Here is a 26,820-nt window from a genome sequence, read left to right as displayed (position 1 = left end):
GGTTCACTGGCACGCAGGCAGACACTAGAGACAGTCAGAGGGTGTGCTTAGAGTAGCAAAAACAAAAAACAAACTGACAGGGCAACAGCAGCACTCGCGTTGTTATGGTGGAAGAAGGGCTATAATAGAGAGGAGCACACATTACTCAAGGAGAGGAAAAGCGGAGCAGAAGATTTACTGGGGGGAAATGAGAGGAATTACTCCTGTCAACACTTTCCACGCGTAACTATAAACATTCAGGGTTTTCGGTGTTTCCCTGTGTGTCTGCGCACTGTACATGTGCTGGCTTGTTCCTGTCTCAATGGAGTGGTAAGAGGATCAATAGGTTTAGCTGACTGGATACAACAGGCACACCTATTACCCAGGGTCAGGACATCCCACTGACTGGAGGAAGAAGGAGGGGGAAGAGGGAGAGACGCGCTCAACAAGACGGAGAGAAAAGAAAGCACCGAAGAGACGTTGCTGATTTTTTTTTTCTTTCTTTTCTTTTTTTTTTTTTTTCTTTTACCCCTCCTTGTTTCTAAACTTCCCACTCTGGGAGGTTGCAAAAAGGGCAGAACGCAGAGGGAGACAAAAAAAAAAAAAGAGAGAGAGAGAGAGAGAGAGCGAGAGAGACAAAGGGTGCAGAGCAGGAGGATGGAAGTGAATGTGAGTGTGTGAGTGACTGTGTGTGTAACATGCTCTGTCATGCTGGTGTGACTACCGCTGCCTCTCCAACCGGCGTCGCTGGCTGTCAGGAAAAGGAATGTTTTCCGGAAAAATGAGTCTCTGAACCGGTTCACCATGTGGATGTGGGACAGTAATTTCCAAACCTTTGCCGGAAGAATCCCACGGAAAAAAGAGCGGCGGCCGGAGAGCGTGGCTGGTGCTGCTGGGTGGCCGCCCGTGTGCTCACATTGCTGAGACTCTCTCACTGACTAACTGGGCTTCAAGGTCATGCTTTTCCCTAAAATTTAGATTTTATTTTTTATAATATATATTTTTCTTTCTTCAGGAACTCAATGGATTTTATGGTGCTATGTAGTGAGAGTTTTTTGCCTTTGTATTTTTTACAACAGTAGGGTCAAAAAAGAGGGGCTGGAAGTTCGGAAAGAGGCTCTTTCCTGGAGGAATGTTTGCATCACACCAGAGGACTTTACCATGGAGCTGTACGTTTTGTCCTGGGGCCTGCAAAAACTCTGGGGCAGGGTCTGTAGATAGATAACTCTGTAGGGGGTGATAAACTGAGGGGAATCACTCCTGACGCAGCTTTGACATGAAGCCTGGACATTGTCCAGGTGTCCCCACTGATACATCCATGATGCACCTCAGTCATTTTCCCTTCAGAAGACACTCCTGGATATGGTGAGTATTGCTGGCTTGTACGGCTTCATTTCTAACGCTGTGTGTTCATTTAAAATAGATTAGAAAAAGATGTGAATAGGCACATCACTGCGTGCTTGTTTTTATTAGAGAGTAACTCCCTGAAGTTCCCCCTCCCTCCTCAAAAGCCCCCCAAAGGCCGGCCCAGCCCAGTGTCGGTTTTTTCCAAGCTCGGCTCAGGTCCATTCAGGGGAATTTATTGTGAAACGGGCCAGACATTTCCTGTCATTTTCCCCCCTCACACTGAACGCTTCAGTTGATCCATAAACTCAAGTCAGACATGGTGAGCGCACGCAGGTCTGTCACGGCCAGACTGCTTTTCAACGGCTGGAAAAAAAAATATGCTGATGAAAGTGCTGTGTTGTTGGGTTTTCCTGCTGTTTTGTTTTGATTCGTCATACTTAGGCTGGGTATCTTATGGGAATAGCCGTCTCCCAGCGCTGTTATAATCGGGGAGGGGCTCTGAGCAGCCTGTATGTCGTCAGAGTGGGAGTGAACAATGTTTATATTTCCAACCATGCTTTTCCAGTGGCTTTAGTTTTTCGTGCTAATAATGCGAACCTCCGGGCTTCCTCTGAACTGCTATTGTGTTGAAAGCTGACTGCAAACGTGCAAGATATGATCATATCTTCAGGTTTCTTTCTTTACACTGTTGTATGAGCTTGCGAAGGCTGGAGGATGTGCAGAGATGCTATCAGTGGATTCTGTTTGGCAGTTGTGTCATCATTTCACATCGTTACTCAGAAGATAGTGCGTAGGTTACTTATTTAGTTTTTGAAACTTCCAAACGCAGACTCATTTTCTGCTGAATTTATTTCATAGGCATTAGTCACCTTTCTGTGGTTAGATTTTATAAATTTCATTGAAAGATCCAATAGTCCTGTTTACATGACTTCCATAATGAGTTTCAGTGTGATCTTGACTGTTTGTGACATGCACATATAATCCTACATTTAACTTTATCCTGTAGCTCTCAAGTCTTGTTAGCTAGGCTAATCAAGCTTGTTGTATGTCTTTGGACACTGCAGAAGCTTCTTTTTGTTTAGGATACGATCATGCAGAGGTCAGCATGGAGCGATCCACATCAGTTAGGCCTTTCACGCATTTTTAAAGTCTTCAAATAATGTTGTAAAGCACTCTTTTCTCCTGAACTGACGGCCACTTGTAATTTGCCGCCGCCATTTCTATCCGAACATGAACATGAAGTGTCACACAATACCATTAGGCAACAAACACAGTGTAGAAATGTGTTTACCTGAACTGTGAATGGATGGTAAACAGTTTAACATGACCTCCGTCATTCCTAATGGGATCTCATCCGTCTGGTACCAATCCAATCAGAACTGTTTACATGATGCTCTTTAAATCCGATCAGCGTGGATTCGGATGACTTTTGACCCGCAACACAGCGATCACAGCGGCTGAGAGAAATATGTGAAAGGAATGTTACAGGTGTCATTAAATATGTTTGGGCTTGGCACGGTGGAGCAGTGGATACTCCTCCCGCCTCCAAGCGAGAAGGTCCGGGCTCAAATACCAGCCAGGGCCTCTATATGAGCGGGGTTTGCATGTTCTCCCCATGCATGAGTGGGTTTCCTCCAACAGTTCCATAAAAAACCCCTGTAAGATTTATAAATGAATAAACCAGACCTTTAGGCCTTTTGATCAGGAAACAGATTACAAAGTAAACATTTTTCAGTAATCCAGAGCATTCTGTAAACGGAGAGCAAAGCATTCTCCCTCTCCATCCACACTCACGGTATTATCGTGCATGCGCTGTCGGAGTGTGTGAACCTGGCATCGGCGTCACTCCTGTCAGAGTGAGCTGTAAAGATGAGTGGGTCTTTTAACAAGAAGGTCGTTCGTTTTATCAGTACCTTTTCAAGCAAAACACACGATCAGCTTTGGTTCTTTGCAATAAGCACTTATGCGTGACTCACGCTTACCTAAATCACTGTGTTGTTGCTATCAAATTGGAATTGATGATCCTTGAAAAATGAATTAAAACCATCAAAAGGAGTGTAAAAGAAGAGACATTTTATTACCTATAGCATGTACAGCCATTCATAAGGTCTTAATGTATTCCTGTAATTCCTTCAGTAAGTCTGAAATGTAATTTGCAGCCTGTAGGAATGCATTGCGTCGGACGGCTACAGCAAATGTGAAGAGAGAGTTGGAAGAACCATTCAGGGCTGTCAGAGTCGAGCATTTAATGGGAGACGAGCCTGTCAGACTGCATTTAAACCTCAGGCAGGATTGGCTTTTTTTCTCTCCTTCTCGACTCAGTAAATCTTTGTACCACATATCTGGCTTTGTGTGTTTGTGTCTGCATGCGTGTGCATGTGCAAGTGAAAATCAGCTTCCTAGATGGTCTGGAACATCCATTGTTCTGACCACATGTTTTTTTTGTCCTCCAGGTATTTCTTCTAACCCCACAATGAATAAACTCAGATGTATGATTGTCTAAACTTCATTAAACACTAACCATGGAATGAAAAGTATGTGTTGTAATCCAGCTAGGTGAAGTCAGTGCCCGAGAGAGCTGAAGATACTTTAAAGAACATTTGGAAATATGTTGCTTGGTGGTTTTTCTCCCCCCCCCCCCTCCCCCTCATAACTACATTTTGCAGAGTTTCAATAGATGATCTGGTCGCATCCATTCATGCATCCTCTATGCAGTGTTATCAAACTTCTGCTCACGGAAGCTGGAGCAATTTCCAACCGACAAAGTGCTCAGGCGGGGTACGCCTTCGAAAGGTTGACAGTTCACCACAAGGCCAACGCAGAGAGACAAACCACCGCTCACGCACTTTAATTTACACCTTCATGCAATTTTAGAGTCACTAATTAACCACAAACACACAATTTTGGACTGTGGGAGTAAACCGGAGAAAACCCACACACATGGAGAGCCTGCAGACTTTCCAAACCATCTTTGCTCCTCTTCTTGGCCTCATTGGATCCCAAGAATGGCTACTTCAGAATCATTCTGTCGGTCAGATAACAAAGCACAAGTCGTTGTTATCTGCGATCTGTTTGGGGCTTCCTCCCTTTTCTCATTGCCATCGATTCCACTGCCGCGTCAGTCCTGGCCAAACTTCAGATTGCTTAACATCATTTCAAGTAGCTTTGTTGGGAGTGTGGCAGAGATATCAGGATTGGGCTTTTTAGAAACGGCAGAGACCCGTTGTCAGTTCTGAGGAGACAAAGTCATCAGTCACTGTTGTCCCAGAGAAACCGCTAGCTGTGTGGGTGTGAGTGTGAGTGTGTGTGTGTGCGCGCAGTACATTGGGAGCTACTGCTGCACTACAGCATTAATCTCTGCCAGCCCGGTGTTCAGGGTGACGCCGATGTACTCTGCTTTATTAAAGGGTCTCCTCATTCACTCCCCCTGAAGGCCACACAATCCAACACTCCTGCCCCTGCACACTTTTTCACACAACACTCTCCCATGGAAACCTGTTTCAAGAGGGAATTAAATGATTGATTATCACTCTGGGCTTGGATATAGATTATTTTTGATGTTTGGTTGTTCATGATTTTCTTTTGCAAAGAAGAGAAAACATGAAACTCGCTACACAGCTATGAACAGTTTAGTTTTATTCTATATAATATATTGGGCCATTTTAGCACAGTGCCTACTTTGCCTTACTATGAATAGTATTTTTTAACTGACACTATGTTTCCTAATTTTCAATACAGAATCTTTGAATTTATGGATCATCTCACACAGAAACTTGCATGGCTGTCACATCAGTGTGTTTCATATGTGGAAGTGTGAATCACTGCCAAGAAGTGAACTATGCAGATTTGAGAAGTAGATCCTTTAAAACGTTATCTTAAAGTGGGACTTGATGGACGTCAGAAGCAGTGTGCATTTTGCAGCGCACACTATGTTTATGAGATCAATGATTTATCTTAATAAGTTGATATGGACATTTTTAAGTAGTTTAATACAGCTAATACTACTAATCACAATGCCCTTTGACTAACTAATGAGTCTTGTGCCTTATCTTCAGCAGAACTCATAATATGGGACACCAACTCCACCCAAAACAGGGATTACTTTAGTTTCAGTTCCTGTAAAAGTCAGGTCTACATTGTGTGAGTGATTTCAAGAATTAACTGGATGCCTTTGTGTCTCAGCTTTTCCATGAGTCAGTGCAGTGTTAAATTGAGTTTGGAGTTCCATGAAGCATATCGGACATGTTCTTACTGATACGTCTGAGGATCTCAGTTTAATCTGTACCCAGGGTGGCACACCGTGACAAACACTCCACTGTTTCACCTCCTCCCCCCCCTCTCCAAGGATATTCATTTAGCCCCTCTTTTGACTTGCTAAATGAGCAGTTGATTATTTTACACCTTTTTCCTCCCAGGACATCTTGCCGTTAGTGTGTGCTTGGCAGAGCGCACGCAGTGAGTCAGTCAGTACTGGCAGTCCTGAGGTTGGTCTTCTTCCACTTGCTTCAACGTGCAATTTATCTTTCACACGTTGCTGCTCTTGGATTCCTCTTGTGTTGGCGCTTACTTACACTTGATCCCCCCTTTCCCCCTTTCTTGCTTTCTCCTATGTGTTACGCAGGAACACTCCATGTGTTACGTGGAACACTCCAATTGAGATGCAGCGCAGCATTAGGCTTGTCAAAACTCACTGCAGCATCTCTCGGCCAAAACATTTCAACGCTGTTAAAATAATTTAACAGCTCGCAATTTTTTATTTGCCCCGACAAATAAATTAGTCAACTGTCTTACATATTTATCGTTTCATCTAATTGAATAAACCGCTTTGAACTTTTACAAGTAATTGAATAGTTGCAGCATGTCAGATTTGTAGTCAGACTCATTTTGTGATGAAAAAGATCACAAACTCTTTTATTATTATAATCCTGGTCTTTTCTGTATGTTGCACACAATGTGATGAATGGACTGTTTATTTTTTACTTTGATGTTATATTTTCTATTGACATGCTAATGCAATGGAAACCAAATGGCCTTCATGCAGCAGCAGCACCACCGGCTACGAGTCGAACTGATTTCACATTATTCTTGCATATCTTTTTCATCAAATTCATATGGAATGAAAACAAGGGTCTCAGTTCTTCACAAAGACCTCGAGGCAGTTTTTTTTTTTTTTTTTTTTAAACATCATATCCATTTTAAATATCCATTTCAGTGTTCTTCGTTTCAGCCTTTGCTGTCTGCTGCTGCTGTCCACACAGCAGCTGCTATATGGGCTATTCAATCTTGTGTTCATCTTCGCGACAGAGGCAAGAAGATGGACAGATCAATAAGAATGGAGCACAGCAGCCAGACATATTGGAGGCAGGGGATAGCTGCAGGTGCTTTTTGTGAGCTCCTCATAAATCAAAAATAGAAATGTTGCAATCTGCAGATGAGGGAGCCTGGACCGCCTGAGCAATGGCAGATTTTTTTTTTTTTTTTTAAATAATTGTTTGTGTTAGTTGAATGAAATTTGAAGAAGGAAATTAGTGTTATGTGTTTTAGATTTGAGTGTGTATTCAGCTGCCCAGCTTCCTGACCTCCAAGCGTCTTACTTGCTATGATCAAGTCATTTTTCATTTGTTCCATGCTTCGTATTTCGTAGTGTTTTTACTGAATTATGCAGTATTTGCTTGAACAAACAATTCCTGCCCTTCACTGGAGGCCCTCACTTTTGGATACTTGGCCACACATCCTGGAGAGTCGCCTCATGATGAGAGAGTCCTCAGTTCAAATGCCAGTTGGGCTTTTCGGTGTGGAGTTTGCATGTTCTACCTGTCACTTTTTTAATATATTTTATATATCATTACTTTTTTTTTTGTTACAAAATTCGTGTAATTTATTTGTCTTTCCAACAGATAATTAAAAAAAAAAAATAAAAAAAAATTAAAAGCCTATTTATGGAGAAGAGTGGGATTTAATAAATCGTGTTTCTTCCTATTGTTTTTAAGACATGAAATCACATTCTGTTTTTCTGCTGTTATTTATTCACCGTTTGTTTGGTGATGTATTTTTGGCTCATTAATGGGAACTATCTTTAGAATTTTGTTACATGCTTGAAATAAAACTGCAAATGAAGTGAAACCTTATGATAATGATATTTGCTGTGCAACATTCTAGAACTCTTCTCACACAGTAGATTTCACACATTATGTCCCAGACATTTACGCACATTAGATAAATAGAAAGCTGAAAGGAATAAACACAACGAGAGCACCACGCTATAAGATTTTCAGAAAGCGCTTTATAAAACATTGCACCTTCTGTCGTTTTGTTTTTTCCCTTTGCACAAGATTACATTTTGAGTCAGTATTATGCACGAAGCAATGCCACGCAACATGCTGCTGTTTTATCAGAGATGGATTTACATTAAACAGCATTGTGCAGAATTTATGACTCTGTTTAACAGTATTAAAACACATGACATCTTATTTACTCATCCCTTAACTGGTGGTTTGGTTTCACCTAACCTCTAGAGTGTCTCCACAAAGCTCATTTTCTCAGGAAGATAACAAGGCTTTATTCAATTTCTTTGCGGCTTCCTCCCTCTGCCCACAGCCGCATTGCTTCCCATTAATTGTTATCAGCCATTTGTTGCAGCCTTACTGACCACCGTATTCTATTCAGCATCCCTGATGTGAACTTGAATCCAACTTTCCTATCGTGCAAATGTCAGCGCCGATGGTAAAATACGAAGACATTAGGAAATATCATTACGGCGCAGCTGTTTACGTCACACTTTGACCCAAACAAAACCCGTCCTCTTGCCAGCAGATTTTATCGTCGCCACGGCCCTTTCCTGAATGAACAAAGCAGCGTTCTTAAAGCAGCTTGTTATATACTCAGACCACAGCTAAAAAAAAATGACTCCTGTTGTACCTTAATTAAAAGATGTGGGGGATAAGGTTGCAAGTAAAACTGTGTGTTTGACTTGCTGGGGCAACGAGGGGTTTGGTGACATGTCTCACTTTCTGGAGGTGGGGACTCATGGGGGATTTCATCTGGCTTTAATTTCTTGCCTGCAACATAAGCGGTAACCCCTTTCTTTAGGTTCTGATTTCCAAACCTGTCATGATTTGTCCAAGTAAATTACACTCATTCTTGGCTAAGTCTCACACACACACTCTGGCATATTCGGTCAGCTGTTTTTAGTTCAGCCACTTCCCCTGTGGTCGGCGTGACAGACGTATGACGCGGATCATCACAGATGTTATGGGAATTACTTTCTTAGGAGTAGAAAAACACGGTTATGACGACGTTCGTCTCAGGAGGGAATCGCTTGTGACGACGGTGGCGATTAGGATTTCTACGGTGACGACAGCATTTGAGGAGGCATAGAGACAGATTAGGAGGGCTCAGAGGGAGTCCCCACACACACACACACACACACACACACACACACTTGTGCCTGGATTTAGAAATGTAAATATTACAGACGCGTGCATTTTTATCAGCTAATGCTTGAAAACCAAGTCGTGGAGGTAAAGGTAGTTAATGAAGTTAAGTCTTCTCTTTGTCACAGATCACATTTTCTTGCAAAAAAACTTGCATTGTAAACCTCAAGTAAAACAGCTGGAATTGTCTTGTTACTGATGAACTTTAGTCTACACTTCACACCGCCTTCTGAGTTTCTTTTTTGCAAGCGCTAGCATATCATAAATGCTTTTATTTCGTGCTTCCTCAGAGGAAACTCCCACTTGCACAACCCTGACTGCTGGACTTCTCATCCGTCCGGTAAAACAGACTCTCACATTGCACTGTGTAGAATAACACCCTCTCAGCAAGATAGGAATGAGCATGAACAATGACAGCACATTTTGTGACAACACTGAATACCTGCGCTTATTATCCACTTAATTTGGTACAGAGAGCCAGGACAGACCCCCTTTGTTTACTGGGCCATGTCTGATTTTTTTTTTCTTTCCACCAGCTTGCAGATCGTGTTCCAGGTCCAAACAAATGTTCTTTGATTATGTTGTGATTAGAGGAGCTGGTGAGTTGATCTGCACTGCGCCGAAGCAAATGTTGGTGTCATCTGCCTCCAAGAAAACTATCCTCGATGATAATACTTAATCAGTGGGAGGCCTTTTTCCTGCTTTGGAAACAAAACAAAACATACTAATTTAAGTGCTTTTTTTTTTTTTGTTACTTCTGTGGAAAACAGGATTTGATTGCATGTTCAAGTTCAAGTGGGGAACAACAATATCTTCTTTAATTTGTGGTTTGCTGTTATAGTTTGTCTCCACTCTGCTGTCTTTGTTACTCACTCCTCAAGACTGTTGTTTACCACTCTTCAGTCTGCGTTACCGTAGAGACGTGTTACCCTGGACGATACCCCCCATTCCCCCCGGTATTCCCTAATGTAAGCCTGTGCCTCACTGCAGTGTGTAATTTCTTATGCTACAACTGATCTAAAATCAACATAATTATCTCATTATTGAACAGCAAATTGGTTTGCTAAAAGATGAGCTCGGGTTGCTCTTGTCTTTGTCGGTGACAAATACGTGACCTGCTGGCCAAGATCAGGAGCTGACTTTGCAAAGTGTTAGAATAGCAAACAATTTTACAAAAGAAAAAAGCAAACTGCATTTGATAAATTTTCCACTGGCAGCTGCACCATTTCAGTAAGAGAGGAAGACATGGCACGTTCCGAAAAGCCAGATGTGCAGTAATTATCACATCTTTTCATTAATGCGGCCCTCTGTAGAGATTGTTCAATAATCGCAAAATAGAGCAAATGTGTGATAATTTGTGAGTGTATTGTTTTGACCCTGGAGGCATCTTTTTCCATGAGTCATGTTTCTAGATCTGGAGCCGATCATGATTGGTTGAGTGTGTGATATGGGCGCAGTTTATCTCAGAACTTTGAGAAACAATAGTCAAATGGTCCGCTGCATCCACGCCACGAGGGGCTCCGTCTATATTTGACAGCTGACTGGTTTATTGCTAGCATTGTGTTAGCATCTGTGCCATTAGGCGAGAGTGAGTTTTAGAAAACATTTCTGCAGAAAGTTAGACAAATCTTGTGTTAGAGAAGCAAATTGCTTAATCCTGTGTGAAGAGAAACATTGTGGGAGGCAGGATTCCTGATTGTGTTTTTATTTCAAGTAGTTTAGATTTTGTGACATATACAATAAATGTTAACGTTTTTTTGGACGTGAAGTTGAAGGAAAACCTTGGAGTTGTGTTTATTTGTATATTAATCTGCTTTTATTTTATGAGTATGGGCCATTTAAATTCAAATTAAGCTGGATGTGATGCATATTTAGGCTCACATACCAGCAATATCTAAACAAATTAAAGCAGTGACAAGCCAAAACTGTTGAGCTTGTAATAATAAAAACGTGATGGCAAAAACTAATGAAGACTCCCTGTAGCTTGTAGGTTCGGATTTTGTTCTGAGATAGTTTTCGATGGCATTTTACTCTGGGTTGGACTTTGAAAACAACATCTTTGAGTGACAGGACTGCTTGACAAACACATCACACAGCAGAAAAAAAAAACAAAAAAAACCTGACACGCTTCCATTTCATGGTCGCAGGCAGTTACTGAGCACAAATCAGCTTTTCGAGATCAGCCTGATCCTGCCATCCATTTGAAGTTGTTTTCATGAAAGGGGAGGTGTACTTATCACGCCGCATGTATAATTAAGATCGCCGCTGTGACGCCAGCCTTCATTCAGTGTGTTTTGAGGAACAGCTTAACCCGGATTACCTGGAGTCCCACGGAAGGCATCCTTGGCGCACACTTACAGGGCATCCCCTACGCATAAATATGTGGCCTCAGCTCTCTCCGCTCTGGAGCGGCGTGATGATGTCATCGGGGTTTTAATGAGGGATTACTCTGACATCACTGGGACCGCTGCCAAGCTAAACCTATTAGCTACACCATGTGCTTGAGGTGCGCTGGAGCTCTGTGTGCCCAAGTGTGTGATATGCAAGATCCTGCTGAGCACAACTGTACAACCCATGAGTGCCGCCATGCATCCAGCCGCCGTCCACACATCTCAACGTTGATGTGTGCATCCAAGAACCGTTTCCAGACAAAATTTACTAATGCATTTTATTCATTTGGGTTTGCAAACAATATTTGCAAAGATTAATTGTTACACTGATTGTGTTTGGCTTATACATGCACAGCCTACTTAATCTGGATTTTTTTTTCTGAGATTATAAAACTACCAAACAACATGAGCATGGATTTCAGGCTTGAGTTTTTGTCGGTGTTTGAGCCAATGGTCCAGTGACTTTGTGTGTACACATGCCACAGCTGAACCAAACCAAAATTTGTGACTTATTTAGTCTGTATTTGTCCCTGTGTCCATGTCAGTCATATTTTGGACCCTAAGAGACATATTCTTAATGTTGTCTTTAAGATCATCATTGCATGATGACACTACATGACTGCAGGCTTTCGTGGCGTTTCTCATAGAAAGTTAAAATTGTTTTTTTTTTTAACATATCAAAATATGCGATTGTTAACATGTACATCCTGAAATTTGTATTTTGACTAAATGATTAAAAGAAGGCTCAAATGAGATCTGAAAGAGTGCCAGACATTTAGCTGAGGCAGTATTTGCACTGCAGACAATAACACCTCCTAAAAAAGTACATTCAATTGGTTTCAAGTGAAAATATTCCAAAAAATCTATTTACAATATAGAATATATGAAAATACAATCCTCACTTGTTCCAGTCCTAGATATCCCGACCTATTACAAGAGAAACCTGAACAATTATATTCTGTCCGTTGTTGAAAGGTTTTTTTTTTTTTTTTTTTTTTTTTTTTCCAGTGTGTGTCTGCCCCTTCATGATGGTCTATAACGTGTGTGTCCTTATTCTCTCAGAAAAAGATGCAACATTACATTCCCTTCTTTCTGCAGATCACAACATATTTTCCATGTCACGGTTCCTTCAAATTGGAATTGCACCATAAAAAATACATTTACATTGCATTACATCTGTAAAGGGAGAATTACCTATGTGCTGTGGTCAGGTCTACACATTTACGTCTGTAGATATATTCTTTCCAGTATTGTCATATTATGTGGACTTGACTCTGGGAGTCTGCTGATACAAATGTCTTTGTGTCTCTGAGATAGATTTCTATATGCTGGCCCTTGTACAAAGCTCTGACGTTGATACGGTCCAAGCATCACCTCAGCCTGAACACATCACGACGCAGACTACACCCCCCACCCCTCCATCCCTCCCTCTCTCAATCCCTCTCTCATAGAGTATGCAGAAAAATGCATACACACACTTGCAGTATATCTTTCTCTCCCATTTTGATCACACATTTTTTTTTTTTTTGTGGAGGGGTTGCTTTCTTTTCTCCTTCATGCTCTGATCAGTGTATGAGGCAAACAATAGCTGGGCCAGTTTAAATCCTCTCTGCAGCCTGTGAGTCAGGTGGTTGTATAAATAGAGCTCAGGTAACTCATGCATGACTGCTGTGAAATATCAAGTGTCTGCTGTTGGTCATAATAATGATGATAATAATAGCATTGGAATCATGAAATCCACTAAAGACCGTATTAAAAACGTTAACGCAAACTGGTTGACTCCTGATGGAATGCTAAAATAGATTAAAAAGGTTTTCTACTGATTAATGTCGAATAACAGAGACATTCTGGCAGATACGTTCAATAATAAATCAGTTTTGACACATTTAATGCATATTGATACAATACAGAGAAATTAAGAGAAAATTTACACACAGATTTAAAGGAAGCAATCACTTCAAATCAAGAATGTAAAAGACATAGAAAAGGTATTTAATGCTGAAACTAGATAAATAAAACTAATTAAAAGAAGAACTAATGAATGAAATTGTACATAATTTAAAGTTCAGCTGTAAAATTAACCCAAAAAAAGAAGAAAAAAAAATCAATCAAGAAATACTACCCCTTATATTAAAGGAGCAATTGCAAATCCTGGAGTTCATTATGGATTATATTAAATCAGTGGGAAATGTGTGACGGTGCTAATCTATGCAGCTTTATGCGCAGTTAAATCTAATTTGGAATCAATTCTGAATAAAACATTCAGCTAATGTATGGAGTTGAAAGCAGGTTTTATATGTGCTCTCCTTTTCTATATGTGCTGAAACTCTATAGACAGGCTCTGCTTTAGTTCTGCTGTCAACTGCAGTTTTTATAATCTGGTTATAAAGCATTTCTTTAGTAGAGTTAATCACTACTTTCTTGTCTGAGCTGCTGTCAAATGCTGTACTCGAGTGTTTGACTGGATCATCTGTATTAACATATTATTTGTAACCCTCCAGTTGAGTTTTGATTGGATCACTTTGCTCCATCTTTCTGTCGTTGACCCCGCCATTTTAATTTTCTCATTACACAATCTGCTGCGGTGCCCTTAGCAACTGACGTCTGATTGGCTGCGAGGGCCTACCTGTCCGGGTCACCATGACAACCACATGATAAACATGAATCCAGCAGGGGACTGTGAAGGCAGGCAGGATGAGCGAGTCTAGCTGAGGTGAAGGAATTGCTCCTTGAGACACACAACAGCTGCTTTTTCTTTTTTTCTTCTTCTTCCTTTTTTTTTTTTTCCAAAGCAGCACGACTGCCTGAGAGCTGCTTGTTTTTTATGCTAATACAGAGCCTTGTGAATCTAAATTGCCATCATATTGTTGTCTCTTAATCACATTACCTGTGCTGATTTACATACTCGGAAACAAATGTCCAATCATCGCAACAGCGCTGGGTTTTTCAGCAGAGTTGCGGTTGCTATGGCTTTGAGCTGCCTCAGGTGGCTTGAAGGCGCCGTGGCGGCTTATTTATTTCACAGGGTTGTATTTTGCTTTCTGACAGCGCTCAGTCAGCTCGCATGGAGGTGTTTTCTTGATTGACAAAGCAGCTAAACGTGACAGATGGATGCAGAGCAAAGCCCCTCTTTCGCCGTCACTCCTCAGCGCTCATCTTCTCACACAGCTTTGCAGCATGGGGTCGCCGGAATAAGCCCATTGCCCTTCCTGTGTCTACTAATACCTCACAGTTCAACTTGACCGTCATCCTGGGAAGACCGTAACTGCTCTCATCTACCTCAGAAAGATTATTTCTCTCATCTGCTTGTCTCTAAATTATCATATCAATAAAGAAACCTGATTTATCAGGCTGCAGGGAGAACAGCACTGTTCCTGTGACCCAAAGTATATAATAAGACAATTGATCCAATACCTTGGGAATTTTGCAGTGTAGTGACTTAAGAATAAAAAAAAAGAACATATTTTAACAGAAAAATGTGTCCATAGGTTTATCTGTACATATGCAGTATGTAATTCTAGGGCTAGTCACTACTAATGACACCGAGGCTGTTTCACATTATATAAACGCCGCATACACTTCAACTCACAAAAAGTTATGGATGTTTGGCCTTCGGGGGAAATTTCAGGATGAACTTAAAATGCTCTGTAACCTTTTACAGCTGCACTTAATGTGACCTTTTCTAAACTTTTGAATGCACATGCCTAACTGTTCAGTATTTCTGTACTTGCTTAAGTTGCTTTTATCTAGCAAGGAACTCAGTGCCACAATTCACAACAGGTGTTTGATCCATGAATCAACCAATGAATTTCTTTTTTCAATGACAATTCATTTTCAAATAGTCACCAAGCTGTTCACGTTTTGACAACAAGAGATCAAGACGACGCCTAACGATTGACCTCACCATTGAAGGTTCATACAGGATGTTCTCAGACGGAAGGGGCCACTGAGCTGAGAATCCAAAGCTTTAAAGACAAGAAGTAAGATTTTGAAGTCAATCCTTTGACACACAGGCAGCCAGTGCAGAATCAAGCACAGGTGTAATGTGTTCCACACTCGGTGTTGTTGAGGACTGTGACTCTGGGCTGTGAACAGACTTTTTATATTTTTTTTCGACATGAAATATACCATTACAATAATCCATCCTACTGAAAATGAAGTCTCTGAATCTTTAAATTTTAAGAACTGCTGACATCCACTCATTAATTTACTTTATGGTTAACAACTCAGGAAGTTGTAAGGGGTTGTGGTCATTCACCAACACTGATATATACAGAGCTGTGTGTAATCTCTATAGTTATGATAGGAGATGAAATGTTCCATGACCAGAGTGAGAAGAGGCCTGCAGATGTTAAATAAAAAAGGCCCAAGGACAGAGCCTTGAGGAACCCCACAAGTGATTTTCATTTACTCACAATCATAATTACCTATTGACAGAATCGTCCTTGTCTTGCATGTAAGAGTGAAATCAATCTGTGCCAGTATGTTATGGTCACCTGTGTCGAAAACAGCACTAAGATCCGTTGACGCTAAAACTAAAGCTCATGTAAATATTCAGCACTATAAAATGTAGCTTCAGTGCTGTGGTTTGACCAGACTGAAAAATCACTGAAAGTTTTGTGCCATATAGGCATTAAGTTGTGTAAAAACCTCCTTTTCAATAATGAAAGGCAGGTTGCAGAGTGTCAAGGCTGCAGGTTATGGGCTTGAGGTACTGAACACTGTCAGAGCTGTGCAGTCTAAAGAGGAAAAATGTGCCAGATTAGAGAGAAGACTTGTGGAGATACAGGTGTTACAGTCTTAATGTCAGAGATAGACTGGCTGACTCTCAGTCGTATCTGTTCTTATTTTGGGGGTGAATTTGGATGTAAAATCATGGCAAGCTGCAACAGATCAGAGTTCAGGAGGGACTGATCCTTAGGGATTAGACTGTCCACAACTGTGAACATACATGTATCATTACTGTGTTTGCTCAAAGGATTGTCTGTCCCCTTTATCTGTTGTATATTTGAAATGTTTCATCAAAAATGTCATAGCTTGAAGGTTAGTTTTCACAACCTTGTGTTCTGCTTGTATGCACTCTTTTTTTCATTTTGAGCTTTTCTTCACCATTAACAGCCTGACTGGAGCTGTGGCATCAATGATGTTCATAACTTTAAAACTAATGTTATCTGTAAGGTCATTGACAGAATCCAGTCATTGACAGGCAACTGAATGAAGATCTGGTATGAGAGTGAATGTCTGGTTAAAGAATTTACATGTATTTTCAACAACTGAAACTGCCACAGTGTTGTTTTACTTATGTTGCAGTAAACTGAGATGGAAACTAGAAATGGAACAAATAATGATCAAAAAACACTCGCATCTTTCATCACAGCCTGAAAATTGTTTGAATTGCTGGGAAAAACTAGACCTAAAATGTGTCCCTTGTTGTGTGTGGAATCTGTTAAATATTGGAAAAGTTCACCATTTTGCATAACACCTTTTTTCTCTTACTTGATATTTAACTCACCAATTACAACATACAGCACACAATAGTTTGTTGAAGTCACGAATAAAAGGTTTGCATTGTATTTTGATATTCTATAGTTGTTAATATTGCCTGACAGGAAGAGTTCACTTGAAGCACAACATCTTCAAAAGAGTCAAACTTTCCTTACAACAGCTGTTTGCAGTGACATGTACCATCTTACAAATGAGCTACTCCACCTCCTTTCCTGAACTTTCTGACCTCTCTGATAAAACTGAAGTGTGGAGGAGCTGATTCAATAAGTGCTTCTGCTTTAAAGTACTTTAATCTACCATATAAAACCAAGCAGCTTGTAGGCTGTCTTTTAAAAGAACTGTAATAGAAGGAGCAATGCACCGCCACATTCAGTACTCGTATGTTAACCTGCACGTCGGCGGCGGCGGCTGCTGATGGTGCTCGCCATGCTCAGACTACATTAGCATCATTTACCCTGAGACGCTGCTGTCCTGCGCAGTCCCAGGAGATAGCCCAGCTCGCCAGGACTTCTCTTTGATGAATGTCAAGGCTTCAGGAAGTCAGTCAGATACACTGAGCCCAATACATCATTACCAGGATGCAAAATATTACCCTTCAAAGTACTGCATGTGGAAAGCGCCTTTTCCTGCAGTAGCATTTAACATTTGTTCAAATTTGTGCTGAAAGGTTTCAGTCAGTTCCTATATTTTATGTTATTGTTGAAAATGATTATTATATTTTTACTGTTCTCTGAGGTTTCTCTGTTTTTTTTAGGATACTCACCTAGTTTTAATCCAAATTTCTGTACAGTTGACAGAATATTAGTCACAAGGAACAAAATCACAACAGACTCAGATGTCGTGCATCAGTTGCAGAATAACTGACTTGTTAATTTTTAACCAAATAAATACTTGATATATCCCCAGTCCAGCAATCATGTTGTCATTAGATGTTCTTAAAATTGTTGAAGTTGCTACCAGATGAGCAATCCAACCTGATTTCTTCCACTAGAAAAGATTTGAGATGGGATAAAAACTTCATTTATCAGACTTTTGCATAAAACATTTTGATTGTTAAACATGTTCAAAAGTGGCATGTTTGTGACCCACATCAGTCTGGGTTTACAATTAAGCTGCAGCTCAGTGATAAAGCAGCTTTATGGTATGCAGTGCATGACTTGGTAGCACCCAAAAGAAGCATTCATCAGCTTTAAGCTACTCACTGATAAAGCATAACCACAATATACATCACCTGTCTAAATTATCTTCAGGCTCCGGTTGCTCGGTGTAACAGAAATGAGATAAACACGTATTTATCGTGCCATGTGGAGATCACATCAGTGGCGGCTCTGACGCATATTCTTTGTGTTGCGAGGTGTTTGTCTGCACAGCTTCCTCCCCTCTGCTATATACTGAAGATGATGATCATCCTCAGCAGACCCTTTAAGTATTTACCGTGTACTGCATCTGCGTTTAACAGCCTGAATACATAAACGCACTCAAGATAATAAGTCTAAGTAAGATAGTACATTATTTAGAACATGGATGCATTTGGAAATGAAGATTCCTATTAATCCTGAATATTGTTATTTGTAACCTTTTTCAGATTTGTGTGATATTTTCGCAAAGTAAAAGAGATTTTTTGTCACTTGACTTTTCCTCATGACTTTCCACTTTATTGATTTCACTTCACATCTTACTGTACTTAACACTCTGCCTTCAATCTCAGTTCCACTTTGTCAGGATATGTTGTTTGTATAAGCCTCAAATGAGGGCAGTGACCCCATAAGTCACAGGAGGAGAGCTCTTTAAAGCCCTCTGTGTCTTTCTGGCTCAAAGCTAGTTACTTAGTCTGATGTTATATTCACTTTTGTACTGTAAAGCCTGAAACATCTACAGGCCCTCCGACTCACATTTTAACCACAGATACCATGTTGAGCTTCTTTTCAGGTTAGTTTTTTCTCTTGGTATTTTCAGTGGATTAGTCATATTGACAAATCAATTTCAAAATATGATTAGCAGCTCTTTTTTTTTTCCTTTAAAGAGTGACGTGCTTAACCTGTCTTACACTCATCAGCTGCTTGAAAGGGCGATGCAGCTTGTGTGTGCACGTCTCAGTGTTGCGGTAAAGTGATTCTGGCCTTTCTGATTCGGAGCCTCGGGGACGACGAGTGACGACAGTCATGCCGTCTCCTGGAGCTCTGTAACAGCACGCCACTGCAGCTGACAGTGTGTGGCCGACTCGGCAGTTAGGCACACATATGCTCCTCTTACAGGTTGTGTGCTTCTGTGAAAAGAAGTGAAGGCCTGTGCAGCGTGGGCGTGATGTTCCGTGCATGTTGTAGCTGAGCTGTGTGTGTGTGTGTGTGTGTGCGCGCTTCAGCAGTACTTGCACTATGACAGCACTTGTGTGCGGTGATGGTTTGCTGTTCAGTGTGAACACAGAAGCCTGTTGTGTCTGTCATTGCATCTGTGACTCTGACAGGCGTCCCGTCCACCCAGGAGCTGTTGTCACATGCTGGCTGCTTCTGTCAGAGCTGAACAGAAGCTGCAACTCCACAGAGAATTACAGCACTCTGTGTGTGTGTGTGTGTGTGTGTGTGTGTTTGTGTGTATGTGTGAGAGAGAGGAAAGAGAATGTGTGTGTGAGTGAGTGTGAGAGTGTGCGTGCTTGCGTGGCCTTAGACTCATTTCACACATCTCAAGCATCACAAGGACTTTGACAGTAAAAGCTGTTTGGTTTGTGTGTGTCTGCTGCCCCCTAGTGATGAAACATTTCCATTACCACTTTAGATGATGCTCTGTATGAAGTAAGTTCTTCTTCTTTTTTTGCTAGAACCATCAAATTTAATATTCAAATATCTTTATTTTTATTTGTTTGTTTCTGACTGGGTGAGAGATGAGTTAAGCTGGTTAGAATCCCTCTGTTGATGGGTCACTACTGTAGGTAATTTACAAATACTCCCCAGGCAACCATTGGTATTGAACTACACACCAGAGGCTCACCTTCTGTGCTCTTTTGAGGGCAGTTACAAACCATGTAATTGATGAGGAGTGCTCCTTTAAGGCCATCTGGTGTCAAACCAGAAAAATGGTGCTGATATTCACATGCCTGCTTGTCACTGTCAAACCCTCCGTGGTGATCCCGAAAGTGAGCAAGTAGGAGTCAAATCAATGTTCAGCATAATGCTATAATGTAGCTTTGTTATTTATAGCAGTAATAATATTTTACTGTGATTATGTTTGTTTAAAACAAGCCAACGAGAAGATCCAAACCAGCCGTAGGGATGAGTCTGCGAAGTGGAAAATGTATGGTGAAAATATTGAATGGAATTAATAATTTATTGCTTCTACTATTGCTCAGTATTGCACAACACTGAGACCTGAGCTGAACGATCAGGGATGCAGTAGTAAACGCTGAAATATCATCACCTCAAAGCCACAGTGTGCATGCTGGAGACTGTAATATGGAAATGTAAATAGAGGGCTTTCTATCTTTAAACATTCCGTAATGTTGAAATTCCATTATGAATGTAGATTTCAACTTATTCAGGGTTTGTCAATAATTTTTTCATTTCTGAATACAATCATGTGCCTTTGAGATTGAATCGAGATGTATGTGACCCTTTTACTGAACATGTGCTTCCAGAAGTTTGTGCATTTTGAAGAATATTTTGGCAGATGCAACTTCTATCTTGAACTGCTTCAACTGTCGTAGAAGTGACATTTTTGAGTGGTAATCTGAACTCCGAACATTGTGGGAGAAACAGAGCACCCAGAGAAAACCCATATCAGCACCAATTCATGTGAGTCACTTCCCTCTCCCCTCCTGGTAGTCAGGCCATTTAAATGCTCACGATGTTTAGCTTAGTGTGACTTCTCACTTTAAAAGTCAGAGAAGCAGAGTTAATGAAGTGACCAATGCCAAATCATAAGATGTCCAGTAACTGGAAAATGAAGACAGCATCTTCCCTGAGGATGAGGTCCAGCTTCATCTCTAAGGCGTTCGGAATATTTGCATTTCTTCTGGGCATCACTCAATACAGCAGTAAAGCAGTGATACAGGGAGCATCCTAAACTGACCTGAGCTTACCCTGTGACAATTCCCCCCTCCACACATAGACAAAGTGGAAATGTAAAGAGAAACTATGAAACAATCCACGGCCTCTTCAAACTGCAATATCCACCAAACACACAGAGTTGAAGGCAACAAAACTCAAACACCTGAAGTCCTCTTGTGAAACAACAAACAAATTGTGAGATCAGTGACAACAATAGAAAGCAACTAAAACCACTTTCCGAATAGCCTGGGTGCTGGGCGAGAACAAAAAGCCCTTCTCTGAGGATGACGGTGAAAGAGTGTTTGGATTAGATACCGGTAGTTGATTCCATGTTTGAGAGAAAGGAGAAACATCTGATGTCAGAGAAACTCAAACAAATACCCTTATCTTCACAGCACCCTTCTGTTCCCAATTCCTGTATCACTTTGCTCTTGTTAAAATCCATGAAAAGACATTTTATTTTATTTCTGTAAGTAGTAATTCAGTTGAAAACTCCTGGCTTCGAGGTTAGAGCAGCCGACTGAATCCCACTGAGGGTTTCTTGGGGACATGCGGATCACGGAAATATGATCCACATGGGGGGGGACCACGCTGATCACGATCTTCCGTAGCAACCCCGTAAGGGAGCAGCCCGAACGCTCAGTTTTAATTGTATTTATTTAATGTGCCACAATTATGACAGAATTGCCTGATTGTAATTATTTTAGCTCCTCTAACGACACCGTCTCATTAGGCTTTCATTTTTTAGTTAAATAGAGCATGAACTGAGAGTTGAGAATGTTTTATTGAGTACATTTTGTTGTGCCTATTTTTGAATTAACAGGCCCAAAAAGGTAGGAAACGCTTTATTGATAAACCAAATGAATGAATGCTTTTCATGAAAATGTGTTGCAGAGCAACAGTGGCTCCTAAAAATCGCCTTTTATCAAAGAGATCATTCTTATTATGCAAAACGCATGTCAACTTACATTCGGTTCCCAATAGTCATGCTATTTTTTTTTCTGGGAAAATTTCATTGCCCTTCCCTGTACGATACTATTGGAGTGATTAAAAATACACTTGAATAATTAATTCCAAGTATTTATGACATGCTGACAGCTTGAGTAGTCCATAGCCCTCCTTGTTGGTTATCTGAGGGAAAAGCTAAATTAGTTTGCTTTCTCTCTCTCTCTCTCTCTCTCTCTCTCTCTCTCTCTCTCTCTCTCTCTCTCTCTCTCTCTCTCTCTCTCTGTGCACTTTGCTCCTCTCGTCTAACCCTCTCTTCACACAATAATTCTCCATATTTTTCTGTCACGCCCACAGCGAGCCCCCTCCTCTCCTGCACATCCCTTCTTACCTCCTACTGAGACAGCCTCACCGAGCTTGTCCTTCTGTCCAATCTCTCCTTTTTCCCTCCTTCCACATCTGTCAGGCACAAGTGTATGTACAGTACTGGTTAACAGCGTCCGTCAGAATGAGTTTGCCTGTGAACTCAGATTATCTTTCTCTGGAGAGGATAGCACGATACCGACACGCCTGCTCCAATGGCTCGCCTTACGCCACCAACAAGCCCATCGACATCAAACCTCGTGGCCGGAGAGGGTATGGCTCAACTCACACTGAACTGATCTCCGGGAGGGTTTGCTGGGAGCACACCTAGATTTTTATTTTCTTTTGTCTGTTCTGATAGTTTTCATGTAAAACTTTCATTTTATGTAATTTGCATTCATCAGCCTCTTCTTATTAGTTGTTTTTTTTCACAGTTAATGTCCAATTTTTGCCTGTATGTGGCAACAACATAGACTATATGATGAATGACTGGCAGTAAAACTCACAAAAACTCTTATAAAACTTTAACCTTAAAATCTTTTCTTTTCTTTTTTGGATTTTTCGTACTCTTGAATATGTAATGCAAATGTCTTTGACCCAATGTGTTTGTGTGACTGTACACAAAGTGTGTGTTCTCTCTTATCAGAACATTAGCTGATGAACAGTTCTCCCCTTGCAACACAAACCTGGAGCTGTGGTCACAGCGGAGTGTTGTGTAAACGCTCGTTGCTTGGTGGCTGGCTGTATTGTCAGAGCTCCGTAGAAGCTGCCGCTCCGCTGTCGGCCGTGCTTAAAAACCTTCGCCGGCCTGAAGTTTGTGTAACTGTGTGTACGTGCATCTGTCCTGATGTATATTTGTGTCTCCTTCTGTTCCAGAATGGGGGGGGGGGGGGGGGGGGGGGGGGGGGGGGGTGAAAGCCATTTTTCTTTTACAAAACGTAGCTAAGTGCAGGGTAAATCATAAATAAGCAGGTTCCATCTAGTCATCATCTGAAGCACGGTGGATGGGTCCGTCCACTAACTGGAGCAGAGTGTAAGCTAATCATCAGACTACTCTCTGTCCATTAGAGCTCACGCAGAAATTTCGAGGCCTTATTAGGCCCACTTTCCTGCTGCATTTGTCTAACATGTATAGCGCAAGCCCTGTCAAAACTGAGTGTGCTATCATCTCATGTACATCTGGTTTCTCTCTTTCCTCTGGGTGTGTGCGCGCGGACTAAATGTCCGCCGCGTATGTGTGTGCCTCTATAGTATTTAAGTACAAAGCAAGAGTTATGGCTGCGGGCGTTTGTAGACATATAGATATGGATGAGGGGCCCCGTCGATACTGTGGACCAGCCATCTGTGCCTCACTGCCTGCTTGTTAGTTAAGTGCTATTTATATCAGCATTTACTGGGTGTGTTTGTCTGCACCCTGGACTGAACGTGCTGCATTGTTCTTTAAAAAAAAAAAAAAAAAGGAAAAGAAAATCAATAATTTTGTCAATTAGTGGTCACTCATTCCATGCCACTGGATTTATGGCAAGAATCATTTTCATCTTCTGGCACTAGGTGGCAGTGGGGTCACTCAGTTGGAGTGACTACACAGAGTAAATTGTTTTACAATCTCATTAAGAGGTGCTTATTGGATGGAGCTTTATGTGGTCTGATATATTGACATAATGCATTTTGCTTGCAGTTTATGCCGCTGCTGTCTGTCCAACCACAGAGTGACGTACAGTGGATTTACAAATTATGGAACCATTCAGACGGTGTTATCCATGGATAACAACCATAATCACAAACAGAGCAGATTATTTTGATTAATTTACAGCTTTAATGTAATCCATGCCTTAGTTCCATACACAGAAAACCATCTGGAGTGGTTGTGAGAAATTCCAAGTTCTTGTTAAAGTCTTGGACATTTTGATTATTTCATTCTATTGTATCTAGAAATGCCAACACAATACACTTGCTTGTGGTAAATATGAGCCTCCTCGAGCATTATCAGTAATATAAGTCGTTTCCTTTTCCCACAGAACAGTAACTATCCATCCATCCATCTGTCTTAGTTATTCCAAGCAGTATCTCTTATTTTAAATGAAAGTAATGTGATCTTTCCTGAATAGTGAATGTGGTCAAGTGATGTGAGTTTGGGGAATATTTGCTGTAATCTCATTACCATGTCAACTCTTTCCATTTGTGGCTCATGCGTGGTTTTATCGCTGAGGAGTGATGTGCTGTTTTTCCCACTTTTCTGCAAGAAACTTTTTTGTTGTTCTTCCCTTGAGCACGTGGAATGTGCAGACTATGCTAATAGGATTAGTTTCACAAATTTGACGTTATGAACTACGTCATCCTGCCACGCACAGCATAAGGATGTTACCGAGAATCACTGAACACTTTAAACATGGACACGTGTCAAGCTGCACAGCTGTAGCAATTTTAAAGCTTGATCATGATATTCCAATATTTAGGGCACTTTTAATATAACTTATTCCACAATTTACTTTAGGACAGTAGCACTCAGCCATATACAGAATCTGACAAAAAGAACATTTAACTCTTGACAGAAAAGGAGGGAGAATTGTATCTTTTGTGGAAACATTTTTGAAAGAACTAACTTTGGTCAGTTTTGCACTTTCCAAAAATTTGCTTTACATAAAAATATCATTGTGTTCAAACCCCTCGTATATCTACTTTTTTCTGCTCCGGGTCCTCCACCAAATGCTTTGAAAGGAGCTGCTGTCACCTCAGATCCTTTTTATGGAGAAATCAGAGACTCATTTTGAAGTTTTTTATGACATTTTAGCCTGATTGATTCTTAATTATAGAGCAATGTTACGTTGCTGCGGGTTTATTGGTCCACATGTGCGTCAGGATACATTTACTCATGCCAGCTCATCTGCATGTGCGTATACAGGCGATTAGCATATGACATCCGTCTTGCCCTTTCCTCTGCTCTGCCTCCTTTTTTTTCCCGACATAAAAGCACATCCTCATATGCATTTCCTCTTTTTTTTTTTTCCTTTCCTCTTCCGTAACTCTCATGAACAAAAGCCGACAAAACGTCCACTGAATGATGTGACTCTATTGATGTCTGTGACCACGACCCACCGCATTGTTGATGATATGGATATATTTTGACGATGTGTGGAGCACCTGGCTCCGTCATGCTAGGAGGTGTTGTTTTTTGATCATGATCACTGTGTTTCAACTGTATGTGGTTTTATAGGCTAAAATGGTTGTCCGTAATTCCTTTTTTTCCCCCACTTGATTGACTGGTGCTGTTTTCGCTGTGGTACTTCAACATGCAGCTTAAAAAAATATGTCTGTGTGTGATTGACGTGTCGGCCAGCTCCAGCACCTGTTGGCTTTTTTAAACTGACACCAGATGTCAGCATCCGAGCTCTGTGTTCAACAGTATTTCAAAATTATTAACATGCCGATGGGTCTGTTTTACATGTACAGCCAGCTGATGGATGTTTAAATGAACGGAGCTGAAAATTACATTAATAATCTTTTGTTGCTAATAAAAAAAAGATTTATTTTTATTATTTTAAGAAAAACTTTGGCACAATATGGTCATATTACTTCTTCCATAGCTTTGTAACTAAAAGCTGTTTATTTTCTTTATTTTTATGTATTGCTACTCATTTTGGATTCATGCCACAAAGCTCAGCAAACGCCGTCCTCTCCAGATCACTGGCATGCCAAGCTGCTGGTTTTGGGTTACTGTGGTGGCTGAGTGACTGACACATGCGTCAATTGTTTGGATTGCTGGGAGACACAAGTCCCGCCCTTCAAGGAATTACAACCACCAAAGCAACCCCTCCCACTCCAAGCGTACCCAAGCTGCAGCTCAGGCAAACACAACAGAGGCAGACAGAGACTCGTGTAACTCTCAGACAGGGACAGAGTCACAGAAAGAGACAGGCATAAAGGAGGTTTGAGAGGAAGCGGGGATATATATAAGACAATGAGGAGATCCTGTTTCTGCCAGCCTGGGGGAAAAAGGGAAAACACCAACATCTAAATAGGAGAGAGAGGCAGAGTGAGAAAGAATAAGAGTGAGGGCATGGCTGGATTAGCGAAGAGGAAGATCACACGCTGATCTGGCAAGAAAGATAAGTGTAAGTAAGAGAGAGAGACAGAGCAGGGCAACAAACTACCTGCTGTCGAAGGACCGGTGCTCAGAGAGAAGCGGCTGAGTGGAATACCTTTGGTACCAAGAGGGTGGGATCTGCCTGGACTCACGTTTGGTCTCAAGCAGCCCAGCTGGAGAGAGACAACGCCAACAATCTGAGGGAAGATACTCGCACTGGTTCGCTTGAGACCAAGAGGACTGTAATCACACCACAGTGGAGGCTGGGCGGCTGTCGGAGGTCCAGAAGTGGAAGCACGTGTGCGTCTATATATGTGGACAGTACACAGACTCGGTGTGTGGATGTGGAAGGAGAAGCCAGACCATGAGTATCATTCTTAAGCCACGTTCACGTTCCACCAGCTCACTGAAGAACACGGAGGGCATATGGTAAATAAACAGGAAAGTTTGTTCTGCTGGCAGCGTTTCAATGTTAATCCTGTTTTATGTGTAGTTCTTTTGTTCTTTGTAAGCTTGTTTGTTTTCTTTGCTGCCGTCTGATTGCACTTGGTTCTCTGTGCTGAGGTGTACGTGTGTGCATGCGTGTCATTGCTTTTCCCTCTTATCAAAACATCTTCCCTGGTTCAGTGACAAGCCCTGAACTGACATATCTCCAGGATACTTAAGTCTTATCCTGTGACAATTGCTTTTTTTTTTTTTTTTCTGAGGTCAGTTGTGCTTCGCTCTTCTTTTAA

At 41.2% G+C, this 26,820-nt stretch overlaps 1 protein-coding gene across 7 annotated transcripts in view; it reads left to right on the top strand.

The window, feature by feature from the left end:
- The window catches only part of pde4d (phosphodiesterase 4D, cAMP-specific), a 182,525-nt gene that overhangs the window by 126,735 nt on the left and 28,970 nt on the right, over positions 1 to 26,820 (top strand). Inside the window, exon 1 of one of the 7 annotated variants that reach the window (XM_030105018.1) lies at positions 625 to 1,344. The exons of 4 other annotated variants lie outside the window; for them this stretch is intronic. In XM_030105018.1, the coding sequence (XP_029960878.1) occupies positions 1,256 to 1,344 (89 nt within the window). In that variant the 5' untranslated portion in view covers positions 625 to 1,255. Of the gene's footprint in view, positions 1 to 624; positions 1,345 to 22,034; positions 22,276 to 25,757; positions 26,516 to 26,820 lie in introns of those variants that run through there. 2 more of the 7 variants (XM_030105021.1, XM_030105019.1) reach the window with 2 other exon arrangements.

The sequence above is a fragment of the Salarias fasciatus genome, chromosome 12 (assembly GCF_902148845.1).
Source record: "Salarias fasciatus chromosome 12, fSalaFa1.1, whole genome shotgun sequence".
Lineage (NCBI taxonomy): Eukaryota > Metazoa > Chordata > Actinopteri > Blenniiformes > Blenniidae > Salarias > Salarias fasciatus.
The sequence above is the reverse complement of the archived record's forward strand: the minus strand, read 5'-3'. Positions and strand labels throughout refer to the sequence as shown.